This window comes from Anopheles moucheti, chromosome 3, assembly GCF_943734755.1.
Source record: "Anopheles moucheti chromosome 3, idAnoMoucSN_F20_07, whole genome shotgun sequence".
NCBI lineage: Eukaryota > Metazoa > Arthropoda > Insecta > Diptera > Culicidae > Anopheles > Anopheles moucheti.
The window spans coordinates 12979196-12992231 of record NC_069141.1 but is presented as its reverse complement, the minus strand read 5'-3'; the positions used below and the strand labels follow the sequence as shown (position 1 = coordinate 12992231).

General features: G+C 45.7%; 2 protein-coding genes across 2 annotated transcripts; one reads left to right on the top strand and one right to left on the bottom strand.

Moving 5' to 3' along the window:
- Positions 1-1750: 1750 nt before the first annotated feature.
- LOC128300437 (lysine--tRNA ligase-like) lies at positions 1751-3860 on the top strand. Its single transcript, XM_053036488.1, has 2 exons — positions 1751-1758; positions 2255-3860. The coding sequence occupies exons 1-2, from the start codon at positions 1751-1753 to the stop codon at positions 3858-3860; spliced, it is 1614 nt and encodes a 537-aa protein (XP_052892448.1).
- Positions 3861-3970: 110 nt separating this feature from the next.
- On the bottom strand, positions 3971-10228 carry LOC128301036 (restin homolog). Its single transcript, XM_053037335.1, has 6 exons — positions 10195-10228; positions 8717-9713; positions 7385-7602; positions 6599-7118; positions 6237-6488; positions 3971-6105 (listed from the first exon to the last, which is right to left on the bottom strand). Exons 2-6 carry the CDS (start codon positions 9689-9691, stop codon positions 4288-4290), a joined length of 3783 nt encoding a protein of 1260 aa, XP_052893295.1. The 5' UTR covers positions 9692-9713; positions 10195-10228; the 3' UTR covers positions 3971-4287.
- Positions 10229-13036: the final 2808 nt, after the last annotated feature.

Genomic DNA, 13036 nt, shown 5'->3' with positions numbered 1-13036 from the left:
CAACTTGGTCTGATGAACTGCAATGGACGTTTTCCTCTCAAAGGTTGTGGAATGCCTTCGTAATACTGATAGATATCGAAGCATCAGGTCGTAAAGAGATTCTTAATCCATTCGCTTAAACATTATGTGGCGGGATTAAGCTCATTTGCCATTTGCATTAAGTTTCATAATTCATTAGTTTAACGTTCATCCAGGCTTACCACATATCGAATGGAGTCTAACTTATCTATCCAGAGCACATCATTCGAAACATACTCATTAGTAGTTTTGTGTCTAAAAGAGACACATTTTCGCGACATTTCAACGACTTTCAAAGAACGCCTCTTGATGTTCCGCCACATCCCACCAAGACACAATTGTGGTGTTCCGTTGGTAATGCGGAAACGCTTGTTTTACATTGCACTACATCGTGTCTAACACACCATCAGTATTGTCTATTTCGGATCACATCCATGACACTGCCTTCAGGTGTACGAACCAGCGAAACTTCCTGAACCGAAGCGAGGAACGCTGGAGTGGCGAATCGAAGCATCTTGAAAACGACGCCCTCGGGGTCTTTTGGGAGGATTGCGAATGCACATCGAACAAGCGAGTTTTAACGAACGAAATTGAATCAATGAAATATGCATCGTTCAATGAACGGGAAGTGTAATTCGATCGATGATTTGTAGGACTTGGGTTTCAAGAAAGAGACACACTGTACTGGGAGTTCTAAATTAATTTGAAACAAAGTTTCGATCGGAATCGATTATCGCTCGCAAAACGATAATGATTTTCTCGCGCTCAAACCATACTCTATTTAACCATTCTGATAGCAAGCTCGAAATAGTGGTTTAACGGAGGTTTGATTTATTTTCGAACAATAAAGATTCGACTCTTGGATAAATGAACTATGCCGCGATTATTATTTTACGAAATTCACCCTAAATTATAAATTGCTTCGTTAATAGCCGTGCTTGGTGAAACATAATTTACCGCTTCTAAACAAAAGTGAACCGTACACTTCAGTGTATAAATATTGTTCCTCCCTCAGCTCCAATTAACACGCCCGTAGCGAACGATCCCAAAATCCTAGTCCAAGCAAATCGTTCGACCCAAAACAAACCCACGGATCCCACGGAAGCAGATTGTGCTGACGAGCGTTTCATTATTTTCCGCCGTAAATGCCACACTATTTCGGAAACCGTTCAACTTTCCCACCAAAAACTAACGAGACGCTTAATTTATGCTCATGAATATTAAACCGATCAATTTTCCCACCCAACCATTTGCCTATGGGTAGATTGTAGTAGTAGCTCTGTTTGCTAACGTTGTCTGTAGCTGAAGCCTGATCAGCTGAAAACTAAACCAAGCTGTGTGCTCAGTCAACTCAAACCATCGCTTGCTCGACAGGAAGTCATCTCCGCTGGTGGACTGGCGGGTGATCCATCTGAAAGTTAAACGACTAAACGATTGCTTCGGGAAGGGATATCGTTGATATGATGCGTTAACAATCAACACGTTAGCAAATTTCCGAAGGGATGCGTTCCCAAGACCGAACCTTTTGACGCACAAACATGTAAAACAATAAAATAAAACTTTAAATAGCGAACTTCAAAAAGCAGAACAAAATTTAGTCCCATCACAAAGTAGTGCGATAAGCGAACTAAGTGATGCAACGTTATTTGAAGCATAACTGACTACAGAATTTAAATGTAAATTAAAAAAAAACGCATGAATTGAAAGTGATCTAAATCTAATCCGTCAAACAATGCGTTGGTGAGTGACAACTCGTGAGTGAGTTGTATCTCGTGAGTATCACCACATGTCTTCGCAACTCACCACGTGTCATCTCATCTCACTCAGTTAAGCGTCGTGTTTCGAAAAGGTGAGTGCGGCACGCGATGCGCTAAAACTTAATCAATTTCTGCTTGTATTCTGTGTTAATTGCATTAAAGAAACTGGAAATTGTGCAAATCAGTCCTTATGGCACTGTAATTGCTCCCGTTTCTCCATCGAAATAGCAAACCTGATTCGATTCATCGACCAGAAGCAGTTCTCGTTAGTAACACACTAGTTTATTATTGGCGCCAAAGCATGATGTGACAGAGTTTCATGTGGGTTTTCCGCTTCCCATTTATACTTCTATTGAACGATTAAAAACCAAGCAAAAAGTGTACAACGTTTTCGTCCTTTTATCATCTATTGTTCACTATCCGTGGCTGTTTGAATATTTTGGATGATGCAATATCTTGTCCGTTTCATTCCATTTTAGCAAGCAACCCCAAAGTTTGATGAACATGGAATCGATTAATCCTAACGCATACTTCACGCATCGAAGCGCCGCCATAAATGAGTTGAAGAAGGATCCTTTGAATGATCCGTATCCACACATGTTTCACGTAACCATTTCAACTGGCGAGTTCATCGAAAAATATAATAATCTCCAGACCGGAACAGTGCTGATAGCATCTCACGTCAGTGTGGCCGGACGTATTCAAGACATTCGTCAATCTGGTTCAAATTTCATGTTTTTGGACCTACATGGAGAGAAACAGAAGCTCCAGATCATGGCCAATACACAGTTGTACCAAAGTGCAAAGCAGTTTTATGAGGACACTTCAAAATTGCGGCGTGGTGACATCATCGGTGTGGTTGGTTCACCGGGCAAAACCAAGAAAGGAGTGCTTTCGGTAATGGCCAAGGAAATACAATTGCTTGCCCCGTGTCTTCACATGCTGCCTCATCTGAAGTACGCTCTAAAGGATAAGAGGACACGATACCGCCAGCGCTATCTCGACCTGATGCTAAACAATAACGTGCGCTCCGTTTTTGTGACTCGCGCAAGAATCGTCAGCTACATACGACAATTTCTCGACAATTTTGGATTTCTGGAGGTGGAAACACCTATGATGAATATGGTTGCAGGTGGTGCTAAGGCCAAACCGTTCATCACACACCATAACGAGCTGAACATGGATCTGTTTTTACGCATTGCACCGGAGCTGCAATTGAAAATGTTGATCATTGGAGGGTTCGAACGTGTGTACGAAATAGGGCGACAGTTCCGTAACGAGAGCATGAATCTGACGCACAATCCCGAATTTACAACATGCGAGTTCTATATGGCGTACGCGGACTATAACGATATCATTGTAATTACGGAAAAGCTGTTGTCCGGTCTGGTACACACCATTTATGGTTCGTACAAAATTAAATACCACCCGCAAGGTCCGAAAGGACCCGAGGTCGAGATTGATTTTACGCCACCGTTCAAACGCATCTCTATGATAAGTTCGCTGGAGGAAGAGCTTGGTGTGAAATTCCCACCCGCCGAACAGCTGGACAAACCGTACGCAGTGAAATTTCTGGACTATCTGTGCACGGAACACAATGTTGACTGTGAATCGCCCCGTTCGGCGTCCCGTTTGTTGGATAAGCTGGTGGGCAAGATTCTGGAAGTAAACTGCCACAATCCCACGTTTCTTTGCGACCATCCGCAAATGATGAGTCCGCTGGCGAAGAAACACCGCACACAGCCGGGCTTGACGGAACGCTTCGAGCTGTTTATCATGGGGAATGAAATCTGCAACGCCTACACCGAATTAAACGATCCGGTTGTACAGCGCCAGCGGTTTGAGCAACAGGCAGCCGACAAAGCCGTTGGAGATGACGAAGCGCATCTGGTGGACGAGAACTTCTGCACCGCGCTCGAGTATGGTTTACCGCCGACCAGCGGATGGGGTATGGGCATCGATCGACTGACAATGTTGCTGACAGACTGCAACAGCATCAAGGAAGTGTTGCTGTTTCCGGCGATGAAGCCCGATAATACAGTCCGTAAGCAAACGGTCACATCAGCTCAAAACGTAGCTGAATGAAAATGTTTAACGCTTCTTATTTTTCTAACGCTCAACAGTTAAATGTCTTTCTCACTTTTCTTCTACATTGACGTGTACGATACATTGCACGCAGAAGCAAATCATTCCTTTACAATACAAATAATACATGCGGTTTACTGAACTGGAAAGAATATGCTTAAAATTATTTCACTTATTTCAATCGTCTCATTCATTGACTGTGCTCAGTCGTCGAAATTCGAACCCTTTTCGACAGAATGCGCTGTTCCTTAACCTGTCCCCCTCTAGTTACCTTTAATCTCTTGTTCGTCACCGGCAGACGCGACTTCTGTCCCTGAAACTCTTCTCCTCTGTCTCTGTGCACACGGTATTATTAATAGTTGGCAATCAGATGTGGATGTCTTTTCGTACGAGGTAGGTGGCTTTGGGATCGCTAGCAAATCCCTTTCTAAGATTGTTCAGGATTTTCATTGGATGCTTCCGAATCGTGCAGTGAAGCGTTTTCATCTGCCAAAAGATTGCTTACTTCTTCCATAACTTCCTCGTCCGACACAAGCACTAGCTCTATTGGTCCCATGGGCATGTAAGGTCCGGCTACGGTGTAATCTTGTCGCTCCTGCTCCACGGCGCTTTCCTGCTGAGCTGGCAACTCCACCGATTCTGGTGCGCAAGATTCTATTGGCACAGATTCATCGCCAGCTTTCGTTTGTTCTGAGCTGTTCGTTTCGACGCTTGCTTCCGGTTCATTAGTCGCCGGGGAACCGTACCGACTGTGCAGCATGTCAAGCTTCGTCGTGAGACTACTGCCCCGACGCATTGTTTGATTCATTTGCCTCAGTAACTTTTGACTTTCGTTCTCGAGCCGTTCAAGCCGCTCGGCCCGTGCCGATGTGTACTCACGTTCTTTGTCGGTGAGACAGGACAGATCTACCGTGGGGCTCGTTTGGGCCTCTCCCGAGCATACAGGCACGGGAGACGATTCCGATTGCCGGGTCATGAACCCATTGTGGATCTCATCGATCTGTGCCGCTATTTCGGTACCCCGGTGGACCGTTCTGGAAAGCCTATTGCGGAACTCCTTCGCTTCACGCTCAAGCCGCTCCAACCGCTCGGCACGTCTCTGCAGGTATTTCTGTTCGTCCTCGCTCAGCACTACCTGGTCGTCGGGCTGATCTACGACGCTGCCCGTTCCTTCGTGCTGTGCTGCTTGTGGATCTTCCGCAGGGGATGCCGACGGCGTTGGTGACGAGTATCGGTCCAACCTGGAATTGAGTTCGGCCATTCTTTGCAGACGTGCCTCCCGTTTCCGTTGGAACAGTTCCTCACTCGATAGCTCCCGATCGGCGTCGGGGTGTGACGATGCATCCGGTCCGGCGAGGCGTTCCTGCGTAACCGAGGATTCGGCACGTTCGTCCATTACTGCCAACTCCAAACACTCTAGCTCCTCCTCACTCAGCTCACTTGCACTTTCGTTCTCGCTGTACTCGCCCTCGGCGTTGTCGTTCCCGGTGCCGGTTCGCTCAAAGTCCTGCTCCTCGCCATCATCGTCCTCACCATCTTCGTCCTCTTCCTCCACTTCCTGTCCTGCCTCGGCTAGGTTCATCAATCGGAGAAACATGTCCTGGGCCGATTCCTTCTGACCCGCATCATTGTGCCTTTTCTTGCCCTTCTTCGAGGCCGACCTACGCTTCTTTCGCAATACCACAGGAATTTCCTCCTGCTCCGGACCTGCTTCATCTTCCTCGTACGGGAAGATGGGCAAGTCTTCGATCTTTTCATTGCAAAACTGGTTCGCTCGTTCGACATTCTCCAGCGATTTCATATCGGACTCGCTGTGCGCCTTTCGCAACACACGTGCGACGGCGAAATGGTAGATATTGGACACCGACCTACTAACGAAACATTTATCCAATCGTCCAACCATCTGGCTCCATTTGTCCGACTCCAATCCGGCTCCGCTGTAGACCGGACACGGCTGATTAGCCAAACTTGACTTCCGCTGCAAGTCCTCCTCCTCGTCGGACGGTTGTTCGTCACTGTAGCCACTTTCGCCCGAGTTATTCAGCGAGTCTTGCTTTCGACGTGCGGCAAAGTCCGCCTTCAGGGATTTCCACTGATCTTCGGACTCGATGTTTTTCTCTCGTGCGGCCGACCATTTCAGCCGGCAGTATTCAAGCTCTTCTTTGAGTTCACTGAGCAGTCGGCGCTTCTGCTGCAAGTGATAGCGTAATATTTGTTCCTGGGTATGTAACTGACGATGCTGGCGCTGTCATGGGGTTAATAACAATAATAAAAAAAACATTGTTAAAACTATGCTGGCCATTTACTCTACAGTGAGCTAATTTACAGTATATTTTAAACGAATTCAACAACAAAAAACAAAACACTATAGTTTACCTGCATTTTTCCCACCAGATGCCAAGTCTTTGTCAGTTCCAAACTCACAGCACTCAGACGTTTCTCTTGCGAATCGAGCCTCCGCTCCAGATGGGAGTTCAGTGTTCGCAGTCGGTTGGTTTCCTTCTTGAGTGACTTTTTCTCCAGTATCAAATCCTTCAGCTTGATGTACGTCTTGCTAACACTAACGACCGTTTTCGGTCCGTTCCGCGTTTGCACCGACTTGAGACATTCTTCACTCTCACCCCCTTCCTGCGAAGTAAGCATCAAATAGCATCATCATCATCGTTATCCTTACGGTAACCATGGCGCGCGTCGTGTGTGAAAAGGTATTCATCACCCGTTGCTCGCATGTTGCTTACCACAAACGGAACCGGCTGGGCTCGTTCCTGATGGTTTACCAGCTCAATCAACACCCGCCAGACTTTTGGCAACTTGTCAGCAATCTGTTCCGGGGATGCCTTCTGCACATCAGTAAACTCCTCCTCACCGCTCGCGTCCGGTTCGTCCTGTTCCGTCCCATCCGTTTCGGTCCGTTCGTTCGCTTCGTCCACTTCCGTGATTAGATCGTAGAGGGCACGCGGCAGGAACGCGCCCGTGTCGATGGTTTCCGCTTCGTCCTTCGTCATCTCGATCAACAGATCTCGGTTCTCTTCCAGCACTGCGGCCAACTTGTCGATATTGATATCGCTCACGGTCGGCTTGCGGCTCATGCCGAGCAGGAACTTTGAAATGAACTGATTGACAACTCCCATCTCGAGCTGCAGCTGCTTCGATTCGGCTTGCGATTGAGACAGTTTCTCTTGCGTCTGCTCCAGCTCCGTCCGCAACCGGGTAAGATCCGTCTGCAAACTCTCCATCAATGCTTCCAGATTTTTATTTCTGCAACAGAAAAAAATGCATAATAAAGGATACCGGCACACAAATCTGTCTGTGTCGCGGCAAAAGGCATGTAGACAAAAGCGTAATAAAATGGGATTGTATTCGTTTTCTTTTTTGCGTAGAGAACAAAAATATCCACACCACACGCAGTGGCGGTATGGCGCAGTATTATTTTCCCGACGCTCCATCATGCCTTTGCCGACACACTCGCACACATCCACCGGCAGCAGACATTGTGTCTGTGGGTGGCCGGGTTTTTTACTTACTTTTCCTGCTCGGTCGCGAGTTCGTTCTTCTTCAGGTCCAACTGGCGGACCAAATTGTCACGCTCCATTCTCGAGACACGTTCGCGTTCCTCGTACAGATCTCTTAGGTTGCGAATGTTTGTCAGCTGTCGATCGTACTCCCGACGGAGATCGTCGGACATAATTTGCAATTCGCGCTCCTGCAGAGTGTCCTCAATCTGGCGCAGTTTCCCTTTCAGCTGCGGGATGGGAAAAGTGTGTTGTTTGCTCGATCGTGAGTCAGATGTAAATTAATAACACATTTCCCGTGATTGTGAATTCTATTCGTGCATCAAGATTATTCTAGTGGAATTATTGTGAAATTGAGATTGCTCACGTGATGGTCGATGGGACGATCTATTTTCTGTTTATGATTCATGGGCTCTTATTGGAGGGGATGTTCAGTTGAAATATGTAACGTTCTGAACCTGACACAGTTAGTTTATATTTGGGACTTCCTATTTAAGTACAATCTCCATTTACAAAACGGTTATTACAAACAACGGCATTAATAATTCGATACAATAGTGTATAAGTACAAAGAGATTTTTTAAACTATATATGGAAAAAAACAATACACCTCGAAGATGTTGGTGATGTTTTGTCATTTTTTTTCCCCCCCAAAAGTCTTCCGCAAAACTCCAGCTGGCTCAGCCGGTACTCGTTACTCAAGCTCATTCATTCTTCCGGTAATTGATGCTGGAGCGAACAGAAATGTTCATTCATGCCCATTTAGGGCAGCATCGGCAAAGGTCACCCAGCCGGCATCGCGGAGGCCGTACGAAGATCAATGCGTCCATAGATCATGTGTGCAAGCGTGCGAGCAAGATCGCCTAAAACCCGTCCCGCCGTCAGTGAGCGAACCGGATAATTAGCAGGCGAGCGAATGAACGAAAGAGCAAAGCAGCGCGAATAGTCGCGCGACCTTCACATTGCCGTGTTGTGTCATTTGGCAGCAGCTTGGGCGTCGTGGTGCAGAAGCAAAGTCCACCACACCACGGACAAGATCAAACCATCATCTTCCACACCTGCCGAAGACGGTGCACAACTATTTGGCGCAAAACCACAACAAACTTGTTTATGCCGCGTGCTTCCCGTGTGATGATGACTTCAATCGCAACAAAGCATCATGAGTTGTGTACTTGCGTTGCAAGAAGTGCTGGAGATCGTTGATGGGGATCTTTGTCTCGATCGTTTTTGTATGGAGATGTTTACAAACTACGGCCAAGATTTATCACTTTAAGTCTGATCGCTCATTTTGGTAGTCACTGATATAAACAGACATCAAAACGCATTGGAAATTCCATCACTCACCTGTTCCACTTGATCCTCCCTTATTGCGATAATCTCCTTACCGGCCTTTATAACGTCCTTAAGCGATTTCACCTGATTGCGCAGCTGATCGACATCCGTTTGCAGTGACAGTGCCTCCGCTTGGGAAATCTGCAGTCGGAACTGCGTCTCGGCAAGTTCCGCTTTCAGCGTCCGTGCTGCACTGCTTTGTCGCGAGCTCTCCGCCAATGCTTCGTCCTGTTGCGCGCGAAGCTGCGCTTTCAACTGAGCCAACTCGTGGCGCAGCTCGAGCAGCTCACCGGTGGTGGACTGTAGCGCGTGCTGTGACTCAGCCAGCTCTCTCTTCAGCGCCAACCGTTCGCCATCCGCTCGTTCGACGCTTTGTCCGCGGGCCGATGAACTCTGATCTCGCGGTTCATCTACCGCAGCTTCCGCGTTCACTCGTGCGACCGCTTCCAGCGCATTCTCGCCATTCGCTACGATCTCCAACGCTTCGCGTCTCACGTCACACAACGGTGACGCGATGGATGTGTCTGTGCCGGGTGTTTCGCGCTGTGCTAACTGCTGCTCCTGCTGCTGGACGTACTTGATCAGTGCGCGGTTGCGGCTTTTCTCCTCGACCAACGCGTTCCGCAGATGCTCCAGCTCATCCTTCACTGCTGCCAGCTTCGATTGGTGCAACTGGCGCTTCTGCTGCAGATCACGACGAAACTTAGCCAGCTCGGTTGTCATCTTCCGTGCTCTACACTTTTCCGTCATGCTATCATCGCTCTCGTCTGCCGCGTCACTGTCACTGGGTGCATGTTGTGGGTCGTCTTTTTGCTCAGGGTCATCCTTCGGCGGTGCCGCCGTATCGTGTAATTCGTCATCTGTTTTCATGGCGGCACCGGTTTCGGGTACTGTAACATTTGGGACAGTGTGGACGGGTGTGGATGTGGATTCTCTTTCGGATGTTTGGATTTCCCGGCCATCGTTGGCCGACTGTACGCCCCCCATTTTTCACCACGTAGTTCAAACTCTGCACACAGTCACACGCGTATTGGTAGAGAAAAAGAAAAAAGAAAAATTAAACCCAATGAGAGAGAGAGAGAGAGAGAGAGAGAGAGAGAGAGAGAGAGGAAAGAGAGAGAAGCACAGTTTTTTTTTTCTTGTCACCGCACAACAAGCAAATCTGCTAACAATCAGAGCACACGATCGCGAAACAATCGTGACACATAATTAACCGTTTTGGCGATTTTCATTCGCTACTCTGCGTCGCCATCACACGTCGCATCAGTTGTTTTTCTTCGTGTACGCAATGAGGAAAATAATAAATTCCTCGTACACAACCCCTTAACAAAAGCGCACAATTCGATGGGCTGAATGTAAATTTAAACTACTGCAGCACAACGGCACAGCAGAAAAACGGCACCGAGGCACATCGAACGCACACAAGCAGCGCGGTATTTATTGATGGAAAAACCAACGCAAAGGATGGAAAATTGCACCCAACTACTAACCAGAATCAAGAAAATCAAACGCGAACAAAGCGCGGGGATGTCTTTTCGAGTGGCAGCGATCGTTTAGACTGAGCTATTTTTGGTCGACCGCCGTACAGTTGACCGACAAACTCGCCGACACCGTTAAAATTTTACTCGATCGCTCTTGGGAGGAATAGAACCTGTAGAGGCGGAAGGTTGGCGACTTTTCTTGTTCGTAGATTTTGCTGCATCGTGTTAGCGTCGCGGACCCAAAGCAAACTAGCAACGAGCGCGCGTGCGCATTACGATCGTTACGATTGCGCACTCGAAAGAAGATCGTTTTGAAGTTTGGTTTAGTGAGTTGACGAAAAAAGATATTTAAATTATGGAATCGGGTTTAATTTGAAGAATGGGAAAAATAACTTGGATGCCGGTTTACCAGTTGGTAAACAAACTCTTTAAAATAAAAATAAAATAAAATCTTTAATGTAAGTAAGTTTAAAAAAAGTTATTTGGTACTCCTTTCACTATTTCACAATTGCAAACTACGATCAGAACTTTTGCAATCACCTTACGCGTATCTCTTCGGAAGAAACGAATAGCAGACACAAAACCAACGAACACCAAGTCTCGGGCATGGCGATAAACGTTCGAAATTGATTTTGTCTATTTATAATCAAAAGCGAAAAGACCACCAATTAGACTAAATATGAGAGTATTGCGGTGGGCAACGAACGCATTCCGGCAGCGTAATCCTTCGTATGATGTCAACTCGAGCAACAACCGAAAGAAAATACCCCCCGACAGCGGCGTTGGCATAAACCACGCCAAGAGAGTAGTCAGCGTAAACACCGAGAAAGCGCGGATTTTAAATGAGAAAATGCAAACGACTAATGCGAGAGATTAGAGCGGCTGTGATTAAACAGACGAAAAACAAACTCATCTACTGATTGAGCAATCAGGCGAGGGAATATAGCCTTCAGATCAACAGCGCGCCACACCTAATCCAGCGAGTTTTCTCCAGTGGTCAAATGATTCTACAGCTCTTAAAAAATATTACAAAACGTTCATTTTTGTTCATCTCTGTAGAAACACGCGAGGCGAGAAATTTGTTTTGTTGTGTGCGAAATATGCATCACGTGATATAACATCTGTTTAGTGCGTTCAGAAGAGCGTACGCGGCCAGTTTAAAATTAGACAGTGAAAGATTTATTGTTTGTTAAAAGCTTCCTGCATTGGTCTTAACTGGAGGCAAATTAGAATCTTTTATGAGACCGGCACAATGAATAACGCCTATCGAGGAGCCATAAAGGTGGCTATTTAGGCTTCGCGAGCTGGTCGTAAGGAGAAAACTTGGGAAGTGGTAAATGGATTTGAAGTGAATTATAATAAGCATTAATCACACTCGTGTTTCGCGTTATATAATAAACACAACGAATGTTTAACCTTGTTAATTATAATTCATGTAATGTATTAATGTTAATGTATTCCTATAAATATATCTGTACTAATTTGGAGTAATACTTTGCCTAAAACAATCTAACCGTTCTATAAACAGAAATGGTCACAATCACGCCCTATTTTCTAGTGCAATTTTCTGTAAATAAATATAATCCTAATCACGTTCATCAGGTCGGTCAAAAGTTAACACCTGCAGAGCAACACCTGAACCTGGAATCCTGAAATGGAACGGAATGATACTTGTGAAAAAGATGAATAAATATTCAAATATCTTTCGACCAACATTCGTACGCTCTGCGTCATCAATCTTCATTCGTTTGAAGTGTCAGCATGAAGCATGATTCCCTTCAGTTTATTTTTTTACGTCGGTTCTAAGCTTATCAGCATGTTTCGTGTAGAAGTTGTAGAGTTTTGCTTTACTCATCACCCATCATCCGGCAGCTTGGGTGGAATCGAGCATCAGGTGTGGTAAGGAATCAGGTTGCCTATTTGTCACTTGGCCACACGTGCCAAGAAGATAATAGAGTGTTTTCTTCTTTTTGTAGTAACAAAGAAAGGATACAAAGTGACATTCATTTTTGTTGAACTCATGTCTCAATTCGTTGTTTTTTTTAACAAAAACTAGCCCTTATTAAGCTTAACTTACTCTATTAAAAATATAGTAAAAGAGGATGCTTCGTGTTTAACATTTAATAAGTGTGACAACTTAAGTTATAATAAGTTTAAAACTCTCATTGTTAAGCAAGATCAAGGACAAAAGTCTAAGCGAACTGTCACCTCGCTAACAAAATGTTGGCCTTAGTATTCCAATCGCGGCAACACTTTGGAGACATCATTCAAATGACACTCATTTCATTAAAGCAAATTAGAGAAATATCCGCCAAGCCCGTCCGTCCGCATGGGTGGGTCCGCTCTTTCGGACTTTCGGACTACTTTGCGAAAACTTGGCTAATGCTTTTCTTTACGTCGCTAATAATGATTAGGTAGCAAAACCGGGGGATCAATTCGGTGAGTCCCATCACAGCAATTCCCCAAAGATGGGACAGATATAATCGAAATGGGAAAACTTTGTCCTTTTGTCCGGTCAGCAAACGGTGTAAGCGGAAGGTTTCCGTTTTTTTTTTTTTTTGCTGTGATATAGCAGAAGTGTGTTTCCTTAAACAATTATTGTACCAACTCGACCAACATTGCTCGATGTCTTATGAAAAATTATTTGTCCGTTGTTATTTCTCATTTGCAGCAAAAATAGACGAAATGTGTTAAGCAATACGCAATCGTTCCCATCAGCCACAAGCTGACTAAGTTCGTCACCATCGTAGCGTTTTATTGTGCCGTTCATACCTAAACCTGCTTGATCTTTTGCTGCGGGATTGGTAACAATGCTGAAGATGCTGAATAAAATCCAATCCAGGAACGTCTA

Excerpts from the sequence above, each read along its gene's own strand:
- LOC128301036 (XM_053037335.1), bottom strand. The coding sequence starts at position 9,691 with ATGGGGGGCGTACAGTCGGCCAACGATGGCCGGGAAATCCAAACATCC. Across the intron at positions 7,603-8,716 it reads GGGAGGATCAAGTGGAACAG|CTGAAAGGGAAACTGCGCCA; the intron begins GTGAGTGATGGA and ends CCCATCCCGCAG. Across the intron at positions 7,119-7,384 it reads CTCGCGACCGAGCAGGAAAA|AAATAAAAATCTGGAAGCAT; the intron begins GTAAGTAAAAAA and ends TTTCTGTTGCAG.